The sequence below is a fragment of the Brachypodium distachyon genome, chromosome 1, assembly GCF_000005505.3.
Source record: "Brachypodium distachyon strain Bd21 chromosome 1, Brachypodium_distachyon_v3.0, whole genome shotgun sequence".
Classification (NCBI taxonomy): domain Eukaryota; kingdom Viridiplantae; phylum Streptophyta; class Magnoliopsida; order Poales; family Poaceae; genus Brachypodium; species Brachypodium distachyon.
In genome coordinates, this window is record NC_016131.3 from 74,015,495 (window position 1) to 74,030,163 (window position 14,669).

The window sequence follows — 14,669 nt, forward strand, 5'->3', positions numbered from 1 at the left end:
AGTGTCCAATGGATGTCGATGCATGCACGGATGGATCCATCATCCATGATCGAATCGAATCCTGCCGTGGTGCGCCATCGGCCGACCGGCGTCCACTGTCCACTGCCGCGCAGCGAGAGCGGAGAAAGAAATGTTGGTATGGTACCGCATTATAGTTAGGTCATGTGCGTGCTAATGTTCGGTTTATATAATTTTCATGGCAAGTTTTGGGGCGGCGGCGGCCGGCGCGCAGGCCATGAACCGAAATCGGGTTCCTCGTTACTTGACTTTTTTCGAAAATAGATAGATTTGCATCCCACTATTCCAGTGCTTCTGCAAATATGACGCCCCTGGCTAAAGTCAGCGCAAAAGGACGGGCAAAAGAGGAGTAGTATACTAGTTAGGTGTGGTTAGTCTTGCTCGTATGTGTGGATCGATGGATCGCGCTACCGCACGTGATGAGAAACGTGCGTGCGCACATATATTTGATCGATCCAGTTCTGGACCGGAGTTAGTTGCCGGGTGACGAATAAATGGAAAATACATGCTTCTCGTGGTTTCAGTGTAGTTACTTTGTATGGAGTAATTTAGTCTCTACACCGATCCTGGCCGGCCGGATCACGACCGTCCATCGATCCACAAACAAACATTTGCTATTCTTTTGAAATTCCTCTGAAACCTTACTAGCTTAGCGTAAGGACAGGCGCACAATTAACACTCACGCACGCACGCACGCTACAAGAAGCAGTTGTTGATTGTTGTTGCTGCCCGGTTAAACCGAGACCTTTGACTCTTGTGGGATTTCTCGCTCGGACAGGCCACCAACTACCGTGCCCGATATACTATATACTAGCACGGGCGCACGTCATCGATCCCTAGTTAATTTTCTGCCCTGTTGAGCGACATGCGTCCCAAATTATGCGGCGTGGGAACGTGTGTTTGGTCAAGTTCTTCGACAGCAGGCCAGATCTCAGATCAGACTAGACCAGAAGTACCATTTCTTTTCCCTTCGATGTGAGGCAACCGGGGAAACGGTGTCAACTGATAAAATATCCCCTCCCAGCACAGATCGATATGAACACGCGTGACCGACTGCATTCCACGCCGAGACGCAAGGAACAGTGCTGCAATGATACAATGATACGCCGAGTAGTAGTAGTAGCAATTGCTTGTGGCTCCCCCACCCCCAGCGGCAAGGTGTCACGATCAACTTATAGATGACGTACAAGTCCACTGGTTTGGAAAGCAAAAAAGAAACAAGATGGCTATTGTCCCTGTCTGTGCACATCTCTGTGTAGGTGAGTACAGCATTCTTTCTTTTTTTGAGAAAAGGCGAGTACAGCTTTCTTGCCATGACTCGTTAAGAGAGAGACAAGAGCTCAACAAAAAGGAAGTGACTACCAGAACGAAGCCACACAGAGAAAAGCAAAATAAAGGCAGCACCTATAGTGAGAACTATGGATGGATCATCCAGTCAATCTTTTATGTTGGGAGAACGGATATTTTTGCATAAGGATAAGACCAACGAATGGCCAGTTAGGAAGAACAAAAAGGTTACGATAATAACCAGGCTGTCGAGAGAATCGAGGACAAAATGTTGCAGACTTGGTACTATTTAATAAGAATGTCTCAAAATTATTACTAGCTTATAACGTAACAGCAACCAACATAACATAACAGCAATTAACAGTCCCAATATACTTCCGACTTGTGCAATTTCCATGATTACAAATAAAAGCTAGTAACAGTTACATCGTTTGATTTTTGGATAACCCATGAGGAAAAGGTTTCTGCTCATGCTCACCAGCAACACTGCTTAAGCCAACAAACACTAGAAAATTCCAGTATATAGAGCGATCTTAGTTGCCGAAATCGCTCCAGTTTATTCGCTGCAAGTGACAGCGCCAAAATACATGCTCAAAATTTAGGATAACGCCTAGTCCAAGTCAAACCTTGGTACAATATTAGAACGTGACTGATATCTTTCGCCACCAATACAAGTTACAAACCAAAAAAGGGTTCACGTGCCCAAAATTTTCCTGTCAGTTGTTAATCTTGAGATTCGCCTCTAGATTTAGCATTCCTTTCGAGCTCTGCAATCTTCTTTTCAAGATCTACAATCCGACTGTTTAGCACTGAATTAGACTGCTCATCCTTAGATCCTTTGACTGCAGCGGGTGAATCAACTGCTGGCATTGACTTGGGTCCCTCGAAAAGGTTAAAGGTCGACAATTGTGCAGGTACAGGCTGCGGTACAATATGAGGAAGATTCAAGTAACCCCTTACAGCTGGCTTCCGGAGAGCTGCGAGAAAAGAAATGGAAGCGAGGTATACGCATCATGAAATGAGAAAGGAGACAAACATAAGGCATGAAGATGCATAAGATCCCAAGTCTGGCTAATGACTTACCAAAACCATATCCAAGAGAGAACAAGTTCGCTGTAACCCAGTAAAAGAAAATTGCCTACGGAAGAAAAGAGAAGATTAATGGCAGTGCAAAAGAAAAGATTAATGTCAGCGCAAAAGTAAGAAAACAGAATATTAGTGGCAGTGCAGAAGTATAAGTATTGATGTTAATGCTGCAAACAGAGAAACTTAGCTATGTTTATTTGATACCATATGAAAAGGTGGATAAAATATGCCTTCAGCAAAAAGATATCTATTAGGGAAAAATGCAAGACTCGCTGGCTGGCATAAAAGGTCCAAACGATCCCAAAAGGTACCTACAACACGTGAAACAAAATATTATGGATGTAAAACTTATCACGATTGTGATAATAATTTAGATCCATAACTGCATCCTGGAAGTCAGATGGTCCGTTGAAGCCTCAAGGCATGAAGGCTTTCACAAGCATGCTCAGGTTGAGCCTCAAGGTGATGAGGGGCAACTAAGAATTGAGCATACTTGTGAAAGCCCCAAGGCACGAAAGGCTTTCACTCCTGCACGCTGTTCTCTCATTCCTATAGGAATGACCTTGAGCCTCAAACTGATGAGGGGCAAAGAGGTTATAGGAATGAGAAAACAGCGTGCAGGAGTGAAGGGACTAAGGGAGGAGCGCTGGACTTCTCTTTCTGGGCTTTCCATGCCACACCTCTTCGCCCGGGTCCCAGGAAGCAGCCATGCCTTTTCTTCCAAGCATTTTCCTAACGCCGCTGCCTCCAGAGCTCCTATAGCTTCCAGCTCCTACATAATGAAGGTAAAGGGGGAGTAGGATACCCTACTTAGCACTGGGAGACCTAGGACCGGACACCCCTGCTTGCCGCTATGGTGGCGTCGCCCCTTCATTTCAGGGTACACACCTGGCTGTATCTGAATTACCATGAACACCTAAATGGCTGCTTCAGGGACACCTGGGTGTACCTGAATCACCATGAATACCTAAATGGCAGCTCCAACTGAACTATGCAAAATAAATTGCTGCTCTAGCCCACCCCTAAAGAAACCAAAGTTTGAAGTCTTCCTTAATACACACAAAATTATCTTACATTTCAGGAACTATATGCAGGTCATATACGGATATGGATAAATAAATTGTGGTAGTGGTCACAGAAAAATTGTTTTGTTAGTGAATAGACTTCCAAGTTATGGCCTATGGGACAGGTTAGGCCAGTTTCATAAGCCAATCTGGGGCAGTACCGAAGAAAAGGTCACCAGCATTCGTTCTCGACAACTCCAGATTTAGTCATTAGAAAAGGACATTTAGTCATGCCAACTTACATGCACACCCAGTATGTCTGAATTCCTTATAGATAACTTCTAGCTAGAATTTCATCGATATGATTCATGGACTTAATAGTTTGAGTATTTCATACCTTGGGAAAGTGCATTGTAAATGGTACAGTCATAACAGCCAGTACTCTAGAGAACTTCTTCATTGTTTGCAGCATAGGATTTCCCTCCATGCCATCTTGCATATTGAGCTGGAAAACATTTATATTTTGTTAATTATACAAGAACATATAATATATCTTTATTGCATCAGCCAACATGCACACCTCCACCGTGGCCAAGAATGTCACTGATGTCAAGACCGGCAGGATGTAAAGCTCATCAGGAGTTGTCAAATCAGTAAACCAATATGCTCCACCTCCTTTCAAAGAAGGGACTTTCTCCACCATGTTTTGGATCTACAGTTGAGACAGAGGCACAAGGTGGAAGAACATAAAAAGAGGAACATCACTGAAAAATGACAGTATTATAACTAGGTGGAATTGCAGTTAGAATTATTTAAATTACAACAAATTGGTATAAACTTACAGCAAAGAAAAAGCTCATGAATATAGGCCCTTGGATGAATAGACCCTTTAACGGTGTCAATGGATTAACACCATGCCTGGTGGGAGACATTCAATGATTAAAACACTGGAACTATCTCTTGTATGACTAAAAAAAGTAAAAGACTGCATAATAAATACTCCCTCCGATCCATAATAAGTGTCTTGGATTTAATACAATGTTAGTGCAACTTTGAATTAAATCCAAGACACTTACTTGGATCGGAGGGAGTAAAAAAAGTTAAAGCGGCAAAGTAAAATTCTTTTTTTATGGAAATGCTGATAATAATAAATTTGAGCCAAAAAGAACCGCTTGCACAGCAGAGATGATAGCAAGAATGATCTGATGGCCAATAAAGTGAATTTAAGACCTATAAACTTCAAACAGGCCAAGGCATTTAAAGGAACACTTTTGAGTTTGAAGAACCAGATACACGAAAGAGTTTGAAGAATCAGGGACATGAACATAACATGATTAGTTGGCAAAATCGCACCAACGCAAATTGTAAACACAGCAGAGGGAAAACAACTTCAATATTTCATAATATTCACAGGAAAACAAATGAAACATTGGAAGTTGCATACTTTGTGAATAGTTCGCCCAATTTCTTTTTGCCCTCTAGCATCGATCCTGGATCCTAAACATGGAAAATTATATAGCACAAGTGTAAGAATATATCTGTACGGATGTATAATGTAAATTATCTTAAACAAAACTAGAATTTAGGTTCCCTAGGGGTATATAATCATCTTGGACAAAACTAGAACGTAGCTTCCCAAAAATCTACGTGGCATCAGTTTTCTACAGTATGCATTATATCCCCTGGTCAGTATGTAACAGTTAACTTTGACAACCGTGACTACGCAGAGGGTGAAGGATGTCAATATCCTTGATTATATGTAAATAGTAAATATGGTACTCTCTCCGATCCATAATTAGTGTCTCAGATTTTGTACTAACTCGTACAAAGTTGTACTAAATCTGAGACACTTATTATGGATCGGGGGGAGTAGAAGATTACAGACCGTAGTTGCAATGGCATTTCACCTATACATGCCTCCCAAGCATTCCAAATAACAGAAAAGTGTAGTACAATGGCAACAAATGAAAGCACAATTGCATCTAAAAATGGCTATGTGCGCAGTTTTGCACAAAAAGAAACTATAGTGAAAGCATGCTTGCAGGGATTTTGCTATTAATACAATTACGTTTCCTACAATTAACATGCTCCAAAGAAGTGACAATATGGAAGCAACTTGAACTAAACAACTGAATCTACTTACATTTCTCATCTCCATGTTGATTGCCTCCATTTCTGGCCTCATTGCCTGCAGAGTAAGAGTTAAGAGTTAAAGAAGGAAATTCAACCAGTTGTCTTGCAGTCACTCGGAGAAGACTTAAGTGTACATAGATTTGAACAAACAAGACATAACAAAAGAAACATCATATATATAACTTATTTCAGGCCTCTCAGACACTGGACTGCCATGGAATAGTCCCATATAACTTCTTACTGGACGTATCATCAGATTTCATCTGCATGATACTGTGTTTGTTTTTATGTCCTTAACTACAAATCTTCAGCCACAATATGGTAATCAGAAGTGCTGATCAAATCTAAGTAGTTGGGCGGGACTGTCGTCAATACAAAATTGCACATAATGACATAACCTCACCGTTATCAGGCGGCAAGCTTTCAAAAGGTTAGTGTCTGTCTCATAAAATGCATTGCCAAAAAGCAGAACGGTCATAAACTAAAGCACACATATAAACAAAAAGCAGAAGTTACTCAATAAGCTCATTACATTTAACTTCATAGTGGACTTCAACTGGTTCACTAGCAGTGGGACCGTCGCTGTCCGGATCAACACCGTCGTCAGCGCAATACAGGCCCACCTACACATGACCCACGAGGGAATTAATTCGAAGTTTAATTATTTACTTGATCAAAACTGAAACCCCAATGCTACCTCAACGAGGCTTACCAGTTGAGCCCGGTGAAGGAATGGACGGCGTCGATGACGTACTGCAGGGCTGCGACCGGGGGAAACGAGTCGGCCGCGGCGGCCGCGACCTCCCCCGGGAACGGAGCCGGGAAGGCGGGCACGACCGAGGACGCTGCGTCGGAGAGGACGTCCGCCGCGACATCGATGTCGCCAGCTGCGCCGTCGGAGAGGACGCCCGTGGCGGCATCGATCTCCGGTGCTCCGGAGGAGGAGGTGGAGAAGTTACGGTGGCCAGCCAGGTGGGCGCCGAAGGGGAGGGGAAGGGTTAGGTTTTGGGATCTCGTGCGTCGACGAAGGTCAGCGGAGGGGAAGTGCTGGGGTTGCTGAGTAGGGGGTGGGGGAGAGGAGGAGGAGGTGTTCTCGGAGTGGTCGTGGTGGGAAGGGATGAGGTGGGAGAGGGAAGGGTGGAGACGGCGAGTGAGGTGGCCGGAGAGGCTGGAGGCGAGGCTTCTCCGGGCGGAGAAAGCCATGGCGGCGGCGGCGGGTAGCGAGATCGCGTGGGGGTCGAGGGGAGAAAGGGGGGTTAAGCGAGCCCACTAGCCAGCCCAGTAAGCTCCTGACTGACATATGGGGCCCTTGGCCCTTTCTACATTTTTGTTTCAAAATAGATGTATTTCCAGCCTTTAGATTTCCTTTTGTATTTTCAGATGTAGTTTTAGCTACCTTTTCCCTCTCAATCATCCTCTTACAATGTGGTTTCTAATATAAGACATAGAACTTGTTACGGTTCGACGACGTAAACCAGCTTAACCGTCATAATGATCTAACGGCTCAAGTAATTAGGTTAAAAATTACTCCACAATATTGGGGTAATCTTACTTGGACTGGTGGACATCTCATAATCTCTTACCTGCACATCTGATGATCTCTTAAAAACACAATACCGGGGTACATTTCACAACTGATGATTTTACATAACTGTTTTTTTCAAGGGTAAGGATTTTCCAGAAACCATGACTCCTGTTCTACAAACAATATTGTGATAGTTGTATCGTTTTTATGTTAATAAAACTGAGCTTCATGAAATCTCAATTCAAATCAGCACAATATTTTGGGAGATGTAATAAATAAATGAACAAAACATGCACCATATAACAAAAATCAACAGTCCGAGTTATAGTTTCAACTCCCGTAGTTCCAATTCTCTATCTTGCAACTAAAAGCCACTCATAGTTACATCGTCAGATCTTCGAATGTCAACCAAGTTTGTACTTACAAGAATACCCCATGGCATGTTTCTGCTCGGCCAGCATCATTGCGCTTAATCCAAGAAACACTAGCGAATTACATTGCCCAAATTGCTCCAGTTTATACACACCAAATGACAATGCCCAAACATCCTTGAGAATTCAATAGGATAACAGCCTAGTCTTATTTAAATCCTACAGTAGTACAATAATCATATCGCAGCCAGATGCCCATTGCTACCAGGATAAGGCCTCTCTGAAATTCGAGTGCCAAGGAAAAGTTTCACATAACTTATTGGAGGCATCATCGAATTTCATCTGCATCCTATGACTTTCACTGCAAGTCTGCAGCCACAGTATGGTAATCAAGACGTGATGGTCGAGATTGAAGTAGTGGACAGGTTAACCGAAAATGTAAAGCCAAGAATTGGATCCCTTTAATGAAGTACATTGATTTGTTTGGATTCTCGTTCTACTCCTTGACATGACAGAAAAGGTGCTGCTGAACTTTTATCCAATTCATGTGGCTACCTATGCAATTCATGAATCAAATAGTGCCATGAGATTATTTTGTGCCAAAAAATCTTTCCAATGTTGAGATATAACATTTTTCATATGGAAATTCAAAAGAAATTTACGGAGAAAATAGCCATAGTGCCATGGGATGGCGGGGGAGGAGGAGGAGGAGGAGGAGGAGGAGTTCTCGCGGCGGTCGTGGTGGGACACGATGAGGTGGGAGAGAGAGGGGCGGAGACGGCGGAGAGTATATATTCCATCGCCCGCTGTGGGCTCCTCTTCTCTGACCACAGGCTCACCGGCCCAAACAAGCCTTTCTAATAACAACCGGCCCAAACAACTTATCAAGCTTTTAATCGGCATATCCCTTTTTCTCCCAAGAAAAAAGGCATATCCCTTTTGTTTAGATTTATAATCAATCAAGGCAATCTTCTGGCGGCATGCACGTAGGAGTATTGGCATAAGAGCAAGAACAATAGTGGGCTATAAGCTGGCTACAAGAATTAAAATATTATTTTGAAACTTAGTTGGAGGAGAGAGAAGAGGAGGAAGAGAAGTGGGTTGTTAACTAGTAGCCAGCTGCAACACGTGCTCCTAAACACCCTGTGAGACTGTAATGTGGGTCTGCTATTAATAAAGTAGTGTTTCTTATAGCCAACTTATTATACATGCTAACTATTATACTAATTAAAGATGACATGCCAATGCTTACAGCCAGCAGCAGGCTATAGCTATTAATCTTGCTCTAAGCCCAAAATCAATAACTAAAGATTTCCCCAATAAGTAGACACTAGTACAGTGCCCGTGTGTTGCCACGGTCACTTAGAGTGCGTTTGGTTTGCCGTGAAGCAAAAGTGGATAGAGATAGCCATTGGTGGCGTGTATAAAGATATTTATGTTCTGTGTTTGGTTGTCTAACATGGATGAGCCAGGTTGTTGTTTGGTTTCTAATTAACCTGGATGAGCCGGATTGTGGTAACATTTGTGTGCCAAAATGAAATTACCTCCTCAATATAATGATAATGGATAAAATTCTCCAAGATTTAATACAACATTGATATGCGTATATGACCAGCAACATAAGTCACCATTATTACCAACATAAACAAAAGAGAAGAGAAGGGGGAGGGGTCAGTAATGAACAGAGAAAGATAGAGACAGAGACAGGGAGAGACGGAGAACGACAAAGAAAGGAAGTGGAGGAGGCACGTGCGGACGGTGCAGGACCAGTTGCTCGACGATGGGGTGCACCGAGGAAACACCTCTCGCGGGTCTACAGCCACCGCCCCCTCGCCCAGCTCCTCTGTTGGTCGCCTCATGCGGGAGGGAGCAGCACCAACGGCAGGAGGGAGCGGCGCCCGCGCGGTAGAGAAGAGCAACGCCGACGGCAAGAGGGAGCGGCGCCAGCGGAGTAGACGGGAGACACGTCAGTGGCGGGACGTAGTGTCGCATGCGCGACAGAGCAGAGCAGCGCCGAAGTAGGGGGAATAAGTGCCGGTGGCGGGCGGAGGGAAGGCCGGAGGAGAGGGAGGGGGACGGCGGCCACAAGAGGTCGGGAGGAAGAGGAGTAGAGGCTCGGTATTGGGGTCAGGGAGAGATCTGGGGAAGGAGACGCATATTTGCATAATAGCCCATATAATTTGGATTGCGGGTTAAATCATCAAAACTTGAAAGGGCAAATTGCAAAGTTCGACGACGAAGGAAGCGTTCCTCCCTTTATTATTTGGGTAGATAGATGGACTCCAAATCAAACGCGCGCACGTGGACGGGAAGGAAAACGTAGGTGCATGGATAGGAAATCCTAGCGCCGGTTGGCGGTTTGCACGGACAGAGTCGGTGCACCTTCCCTACGTACGGCTACATCTACGCGATCCCGGCAGGCTCGATCTCCGTTGATTATAGATCCCCCACGTTCCACTTCCTCGCAGCACGATCCAATCTATGAATTCGCGATGATGGACTCTACCATGGGGGCCGTGGGAGACCGGTGCTGCGCCTGCCACGCCGTGATGTCGCCGTGGGACGTCCCGTCCTTCAGGTCCGAGTGCGCGCACGCCTTCCACCTCCGCTGCGCCTCGGGCCGCGCCGCCTGGATCCACACGCCGGCCTTCTTGCCGGCGCTCCCGCATTACCAGCCGCTGAGGGCGACGAACTACCCCTTCGTCCCCGCCGACGTCGCCTCGCGCTTCGGCGTGTGCCACGGCGGCGTCGGCAACAACAACGGCGCTAGCAGCACGGTTGAAGAGCTTCATGCGCTAGCTAACGCAACCAAAAGACCGATCTGATGGAAGGGGTTAGGCAATCCACTTATACTTCAACACTCCTCCTCACGTGTGGCTCCCGCAGGCCTAAACATGGATCGAAAGTGCGTTGTAATTTAATTGCGGCAACCGGATCTCGAACTCGAGACCTCTTAGATTTGATACCATGAAGAGTTTCATGCGCTAGCCAGTGCAACCAAAAGACCGATCTGATGGAAGTGGATAGGCAATCCACTTGTACTTCAACAACGATCACGGCCGAGTGCCGCCACGCCTTCCACCTGACCTGCCTCGTCCCCGGCACATGGGCCTGCCCCGTCTGCGGCGCGTGCTGGGCGCGTAGCGTCTCCTCCACCCCCAGCCACTACTTCCCCATGCCTCCGCCGGCCGCCGCCGTGTACGACGACGACGACGAGCCGCTCGAGCAGCAGCAGCAGCCTCCCCAGCCCATGGACGAAGGATGGGATCTCGTGCAGCGGCAGCAGGGAGAAGAGGAGCGGCCGCTGCTCGTCCTGGACGCGCACTGCGAGCTGCCGGCCGTGGCCAGGGGCGCGGCGCACGACAACTTCGTGGTCATGCTCCACGCCAAGGCTCCTCCGGCCGCAGCCGCCGGCGCGGCCACCGAGCAGGCGCGCGCGCCGATCGACCTCGTGGCGGTGCTGGACGTGAGCGGGAGCATGGCGGGGTACAAGATCGCGCTGCTGAAGAAGGCCGTGGAGTTCGTCGTCGACCAGCTCGGCCCAGCCGACCGCCTCTGCGTCCGAGGCGCGCCGGCTCATCCCGCTCACGCGCATGACCGCCGACAACGGGAAGGCCGCGGCCAAGGCTGCTGTTAACGGGCTCAACGCCAATGGCGGCACCGACATCCTCAAGTGCCTGACCGTGGCCGCCAAGGTGCTCGACGGCCGCCGCCACCGCAACCCCGTCGCCAGCGTCATCCTCCTCTCCGACGGCTGCGACACGTACAACCTAGGCGATTCTTACAGGGGCTACTATGGCGTCCCGACGAAGGCCAACAACACCAACTACCGCAATCTCCTGCTGCCGTCCACGCTGAGCGGTGGCAATGGCAATGGCCGGACGCCGATCCACACGTTCGGGTTCGGCTCCGACCACGACGCTTTGGCGATGCACGCGGTGGCGGAGGAGACGGGCGGGACCTTCTCCTTCATCGAGAACATGGCCGTGGTGCAGGACGCGTTCGCGCAGTGCGTCGGCGGGCTGCTGTCGGTGTCGGCGCAGGAGGTCTGGATCGCGGCGTCCTGCACGCACCACGGCGTGCGCGTGCGCGGCGTCAAGTCGGGCAGATACGCGAGCCGCGTGGAGGCCTACGGCCGCGCCGCCTCGGTCGACGTCGGCGAGCTCTACGCGGACGAGGAGCGCCGGTTCCTGCTGCTCGTGGACGTGCCGAGGGCCGGAGAAGGGGAGGAAGTCACGGAGTTGCTCAAGGTGACTTGCACGTACAGGGACGCGGCGACTGGGAAGGTGGTGAGCTTGGTAGAGAAGGCGGTGTCTGTAAGGAGGCCGGTTGTGGGGCTGACGGTGCCGGAGAAGAAGGAGCTCGCGTCGGCGGAGGTGGCACGGGAGCGGTTCCGCGTGGAGGCCACGGAGGACATCGCGGCGGCGCGCGCCGCCGCCGAGCGCGGCGAGCACGCGGAAGCGGCGAGGATACTGGACCGGCGCCAGGTGCCGGCGGGGCTGGCCGGGGACGCGCGCGTGGCGAGCCGGCGGGAGTACGAGCAGTCGGGCCGGGCGGTGATGCTCGCCGGCATGAGCTCCCACGCGCAGCAGCGCGCGGGCTCGGCGCGCGTGTTCGGCGCCATGGCGGGGGCGGCGGCTTGCAGCAGTGCCGGCTTCGGCTTGGATCAGGTCGGAGCCGCGGCGCCCGCTTTCACGTTCGGGGCGGCGGGAGCGTACGCGACGCCGGCGATGAGGAAGATGGAGGACACGTCGAGGATGGCACGTGAGCAGCAGCAGCAGCAGACGACGACGGCGGCGTCCAAGAGCGGAAGCTTCTTTGCGCGCAACAATGGCGGCAGCTAAAAGCTGGGAGCTAGGATCGTGACGGTGAAGACACCTCTAGGCATAACTTGATGCCAGTACAATCTGGAGGTCGATCAAGTTTAGCTAGTACCAATACGTTTCTACTAGTCTGGCTGCTAGTACAAATTTGTTTGGCACTTCTTATAAGCTCTTATATATAGGAAACATAATATACGTTAGGATACTCCAAATAGTCATGGTTTGTTCTTATAAGCTTTTTAGGGAACATACTTTGTTATGATACTCCTAATACTCATGGTTGAATTTTTAATATATACATGTACAATTCTGGGTATTAGTACCGATCGTACGATTATTGTGGTTGCAGTGGTATTATTCATGAAGATACGTACTTCGTGTCTGATGTATGTACAATGTTTCATCTGTTTCTGTTGCACTGACTAGCGAATGAATCCTTGGTATGAACAACGTTGGAAACTAACAAGTGGTCAAATTTCTCTACTGGAAAACCAGTAACTGACCAGGCAGTGTAACAGATCGAGAACCTTCTTTTCTGAAAAAAATTAAGACTTCTGCCATTAACCGAGCCGGATGATCTATTACTGTCAGGTTGGACTCTTAGAAACAACACAATGCATCTGATCTGACAGACTCTTGTCCAAGCTCTGTCAACTTCGATATTTTACATCAACAACAATACAATGCACTATATGTCAATATCAAATGATTCTGCGTCGTGGCCATGGCTGGAAGAACAATTCTATATCGATAACTCTTGGTGTATAACCATTGAGAAGTGACGTGGTCCAGATCGTCCAGCGGTAAACTGAACTTCTAGTAGAGCTGACCATTTATCAGCTTAGGTTCATACCTGACGAAATTCAGGTAGCCACAGGAGTGTCTTCTGATCATGCCAGAGACATATTGACTCTATATGAAAAAAAAGTGCAAAACTAACCAGACTGCAGTTTGGAGGGAGTAAAACCAACATGATAGTTGTGCTATAAATGAGCTCCATACCACGTACTGGAGTTCAATCCATCAACTGGTAGAGTAAAACTGAACCAACTAAAATAAATGATATCAAAAGCATATAATTATTCATCGTACTTGTCCTTCCCTACTATTCCTCATAATTATAACAATAGAATACAAAATTATCCGATGGATGAGATGTATTCCATGTACAGGGGTTCAATCCAATAGTGAATTAGTCAAATAACTTAAATCAACACCAGATAATCTTCATGGTAATTGTATTTCTTCCAAGGGAATTACATAACCAAAAGAGTATTGTTAAGAGTAAAGACATGTCGGGTAAAACTGCAATATGGTGTCATAGTCATTCTAAGATGGCGTGGACGTTTTTCTTGCTGGGAGTGCATCAATGTAGCAAGGACGGTAGGGCAACGCGCCAACAATTTCTCTGGCTTGTTGATGATGTTGTAGAGGATATATGTAACCTAGATACTGCATTCTCGAGGTGCAGAGATGATACGCCACTAGGGTGTCACTGAATTTTAGGAGGAGTATGTCCTTGTACGGATGGAATCCGACAATCGTGATCCCCCACGCCCAACTATACTCGTCTCCAGCGGCACTCTTATGAAAATCGACGAAGTTGTCCTCGTCTGAGTTCCATGAGTACTCAGAATCTGTGCCACTCCCAAGCTCTTCATCCTCCTCCTATTCGCTTTATGTCTCATTAGCATTATCTTGTTCTTCCTCTTCGTCGGCTTGTGCCTCATAATAGTTGTCTTCTTCTTCTTCCTCCTCTTCGGCTTGTGCTTCATCGTAGTTATCTTCTTCTTCCTCTTCCTCTTCCTCTTCCTTTTCGGCTTGTGCTTCATCATAGTTATCTTCTTCTTCCTCTTCCTCGTCCACGTCCTCTTCGGTGCCATCATCACCGTCAACACCGTTGCTCTCATCGATGCTCTCACCTTCAAATAGCTTGATTAGATCTTTGTCGCTATCGACCACCTCCCATGTCATCCTCGGTTGCATCTTCCATCTTTCTCTGAGATAATTAACCGTACGATCATGTGCTTCGAGGTTGGCCTCGTGTGTCAACGTCCATCCCAACTGGCCCTCGCCCAATTCGGTTAGCTCCCATACTTTAAGCTGCAACTCCTTGAGCACCACGTAGCAGATCCCTCTGTCATAGTTTGCCAAGACGCACCTCTTTGGCAATGAATTCGGAAACAGGTCCTCCTCGCCATAAGGATCCCCCGGGAGCTGAACCATGTCGTATGTCCCTTCCGAGCAACGTAGGATCACGAGGACCCCCCTAAGGCACTGCACGTAGAGCGATCCACGCCAGTACTCGGCCGGCCACCATCTCCCCACCTTTTTACTGCACGGCGCGGTCACCACGTCATAGAGGCGTCTCGAGACGCGGCGCCCCGGCGTGAACTCCCGGCTCTCCCACTTGCCGTTCCGC

General features: G+C 47.9%; 1 protein-coding gene and 1 pseudogene across 1 annotated transcript; one reads left to right on the forward strand and one right to left on the reverse strand.

Annotated features, from left to right (window-relative positions):
* Positions 1 to 1,653: 1,653 nt before the first annotated feature.
* Positions 1,654 to 6,796, reverse strand: LOC100821785 (mitochondrial inner membrane protein OXA1-like). Its single transcript, XM_010231004.3, has 9 exons — positions 6,241 to 6,796; positions 6,061 to 6,151; positions 5,539 to 5,583; positions 4,840 to 4,892; positions 4,238 to 4,313; positions 3,976 to 4,107; positions 3,793 to 3,900; positions 2,389 to 2,443; positions 1,654 to 2,282 (listed from the first exon to the last, which is right to left on the reverse strand). The coding sequence occupies exons 1-9, from the start codon at positions 6,729 to 6,731 to the stop codon at positions 2,029 to 2,031; spliced, it is 1,305 nt and encodes a 434-aa protein (XP_010229306.1). The 5' UTR covers positions 6,732 to 6,796; the 3' UTR covers positions 1,654 to 2,028.
* Positions 6,797 to 10,674: 3,878 nt separating this feature from the next.
* LOC100822096 lies at positions 10,675 to 12,268 on the forward strand (annotated as a pseudogene).
* Positions 12,269 to 14,669: the final 2,401 nt, after the last annotated feature.

Bases quoted from the DNA above. Each gene is read 5' to 3' on its own strand.
- LOC100821785 (XM_010231004.3), bottom strand. From the start codon at position 6,731: ATGGCTTTCTCCGCCCGGAGAAGCCTCGCCTCCAGCCTCTCCGGCCAC. The intron at 4,314-4,839 runs GTATGCAACTTC...GTCTCCCACCAG, and splicing joins TTGGGCGAACTATTCACAAA to GCATGGTGTTAATCCATTGA. The intron at 3,901-3,975 runs GTGTGCATGTTG...AATGTTTTCCAG, and splicing joins CATTCTTGGCCACGGTGGAG to CTCAATATGCAAGATGGCAT.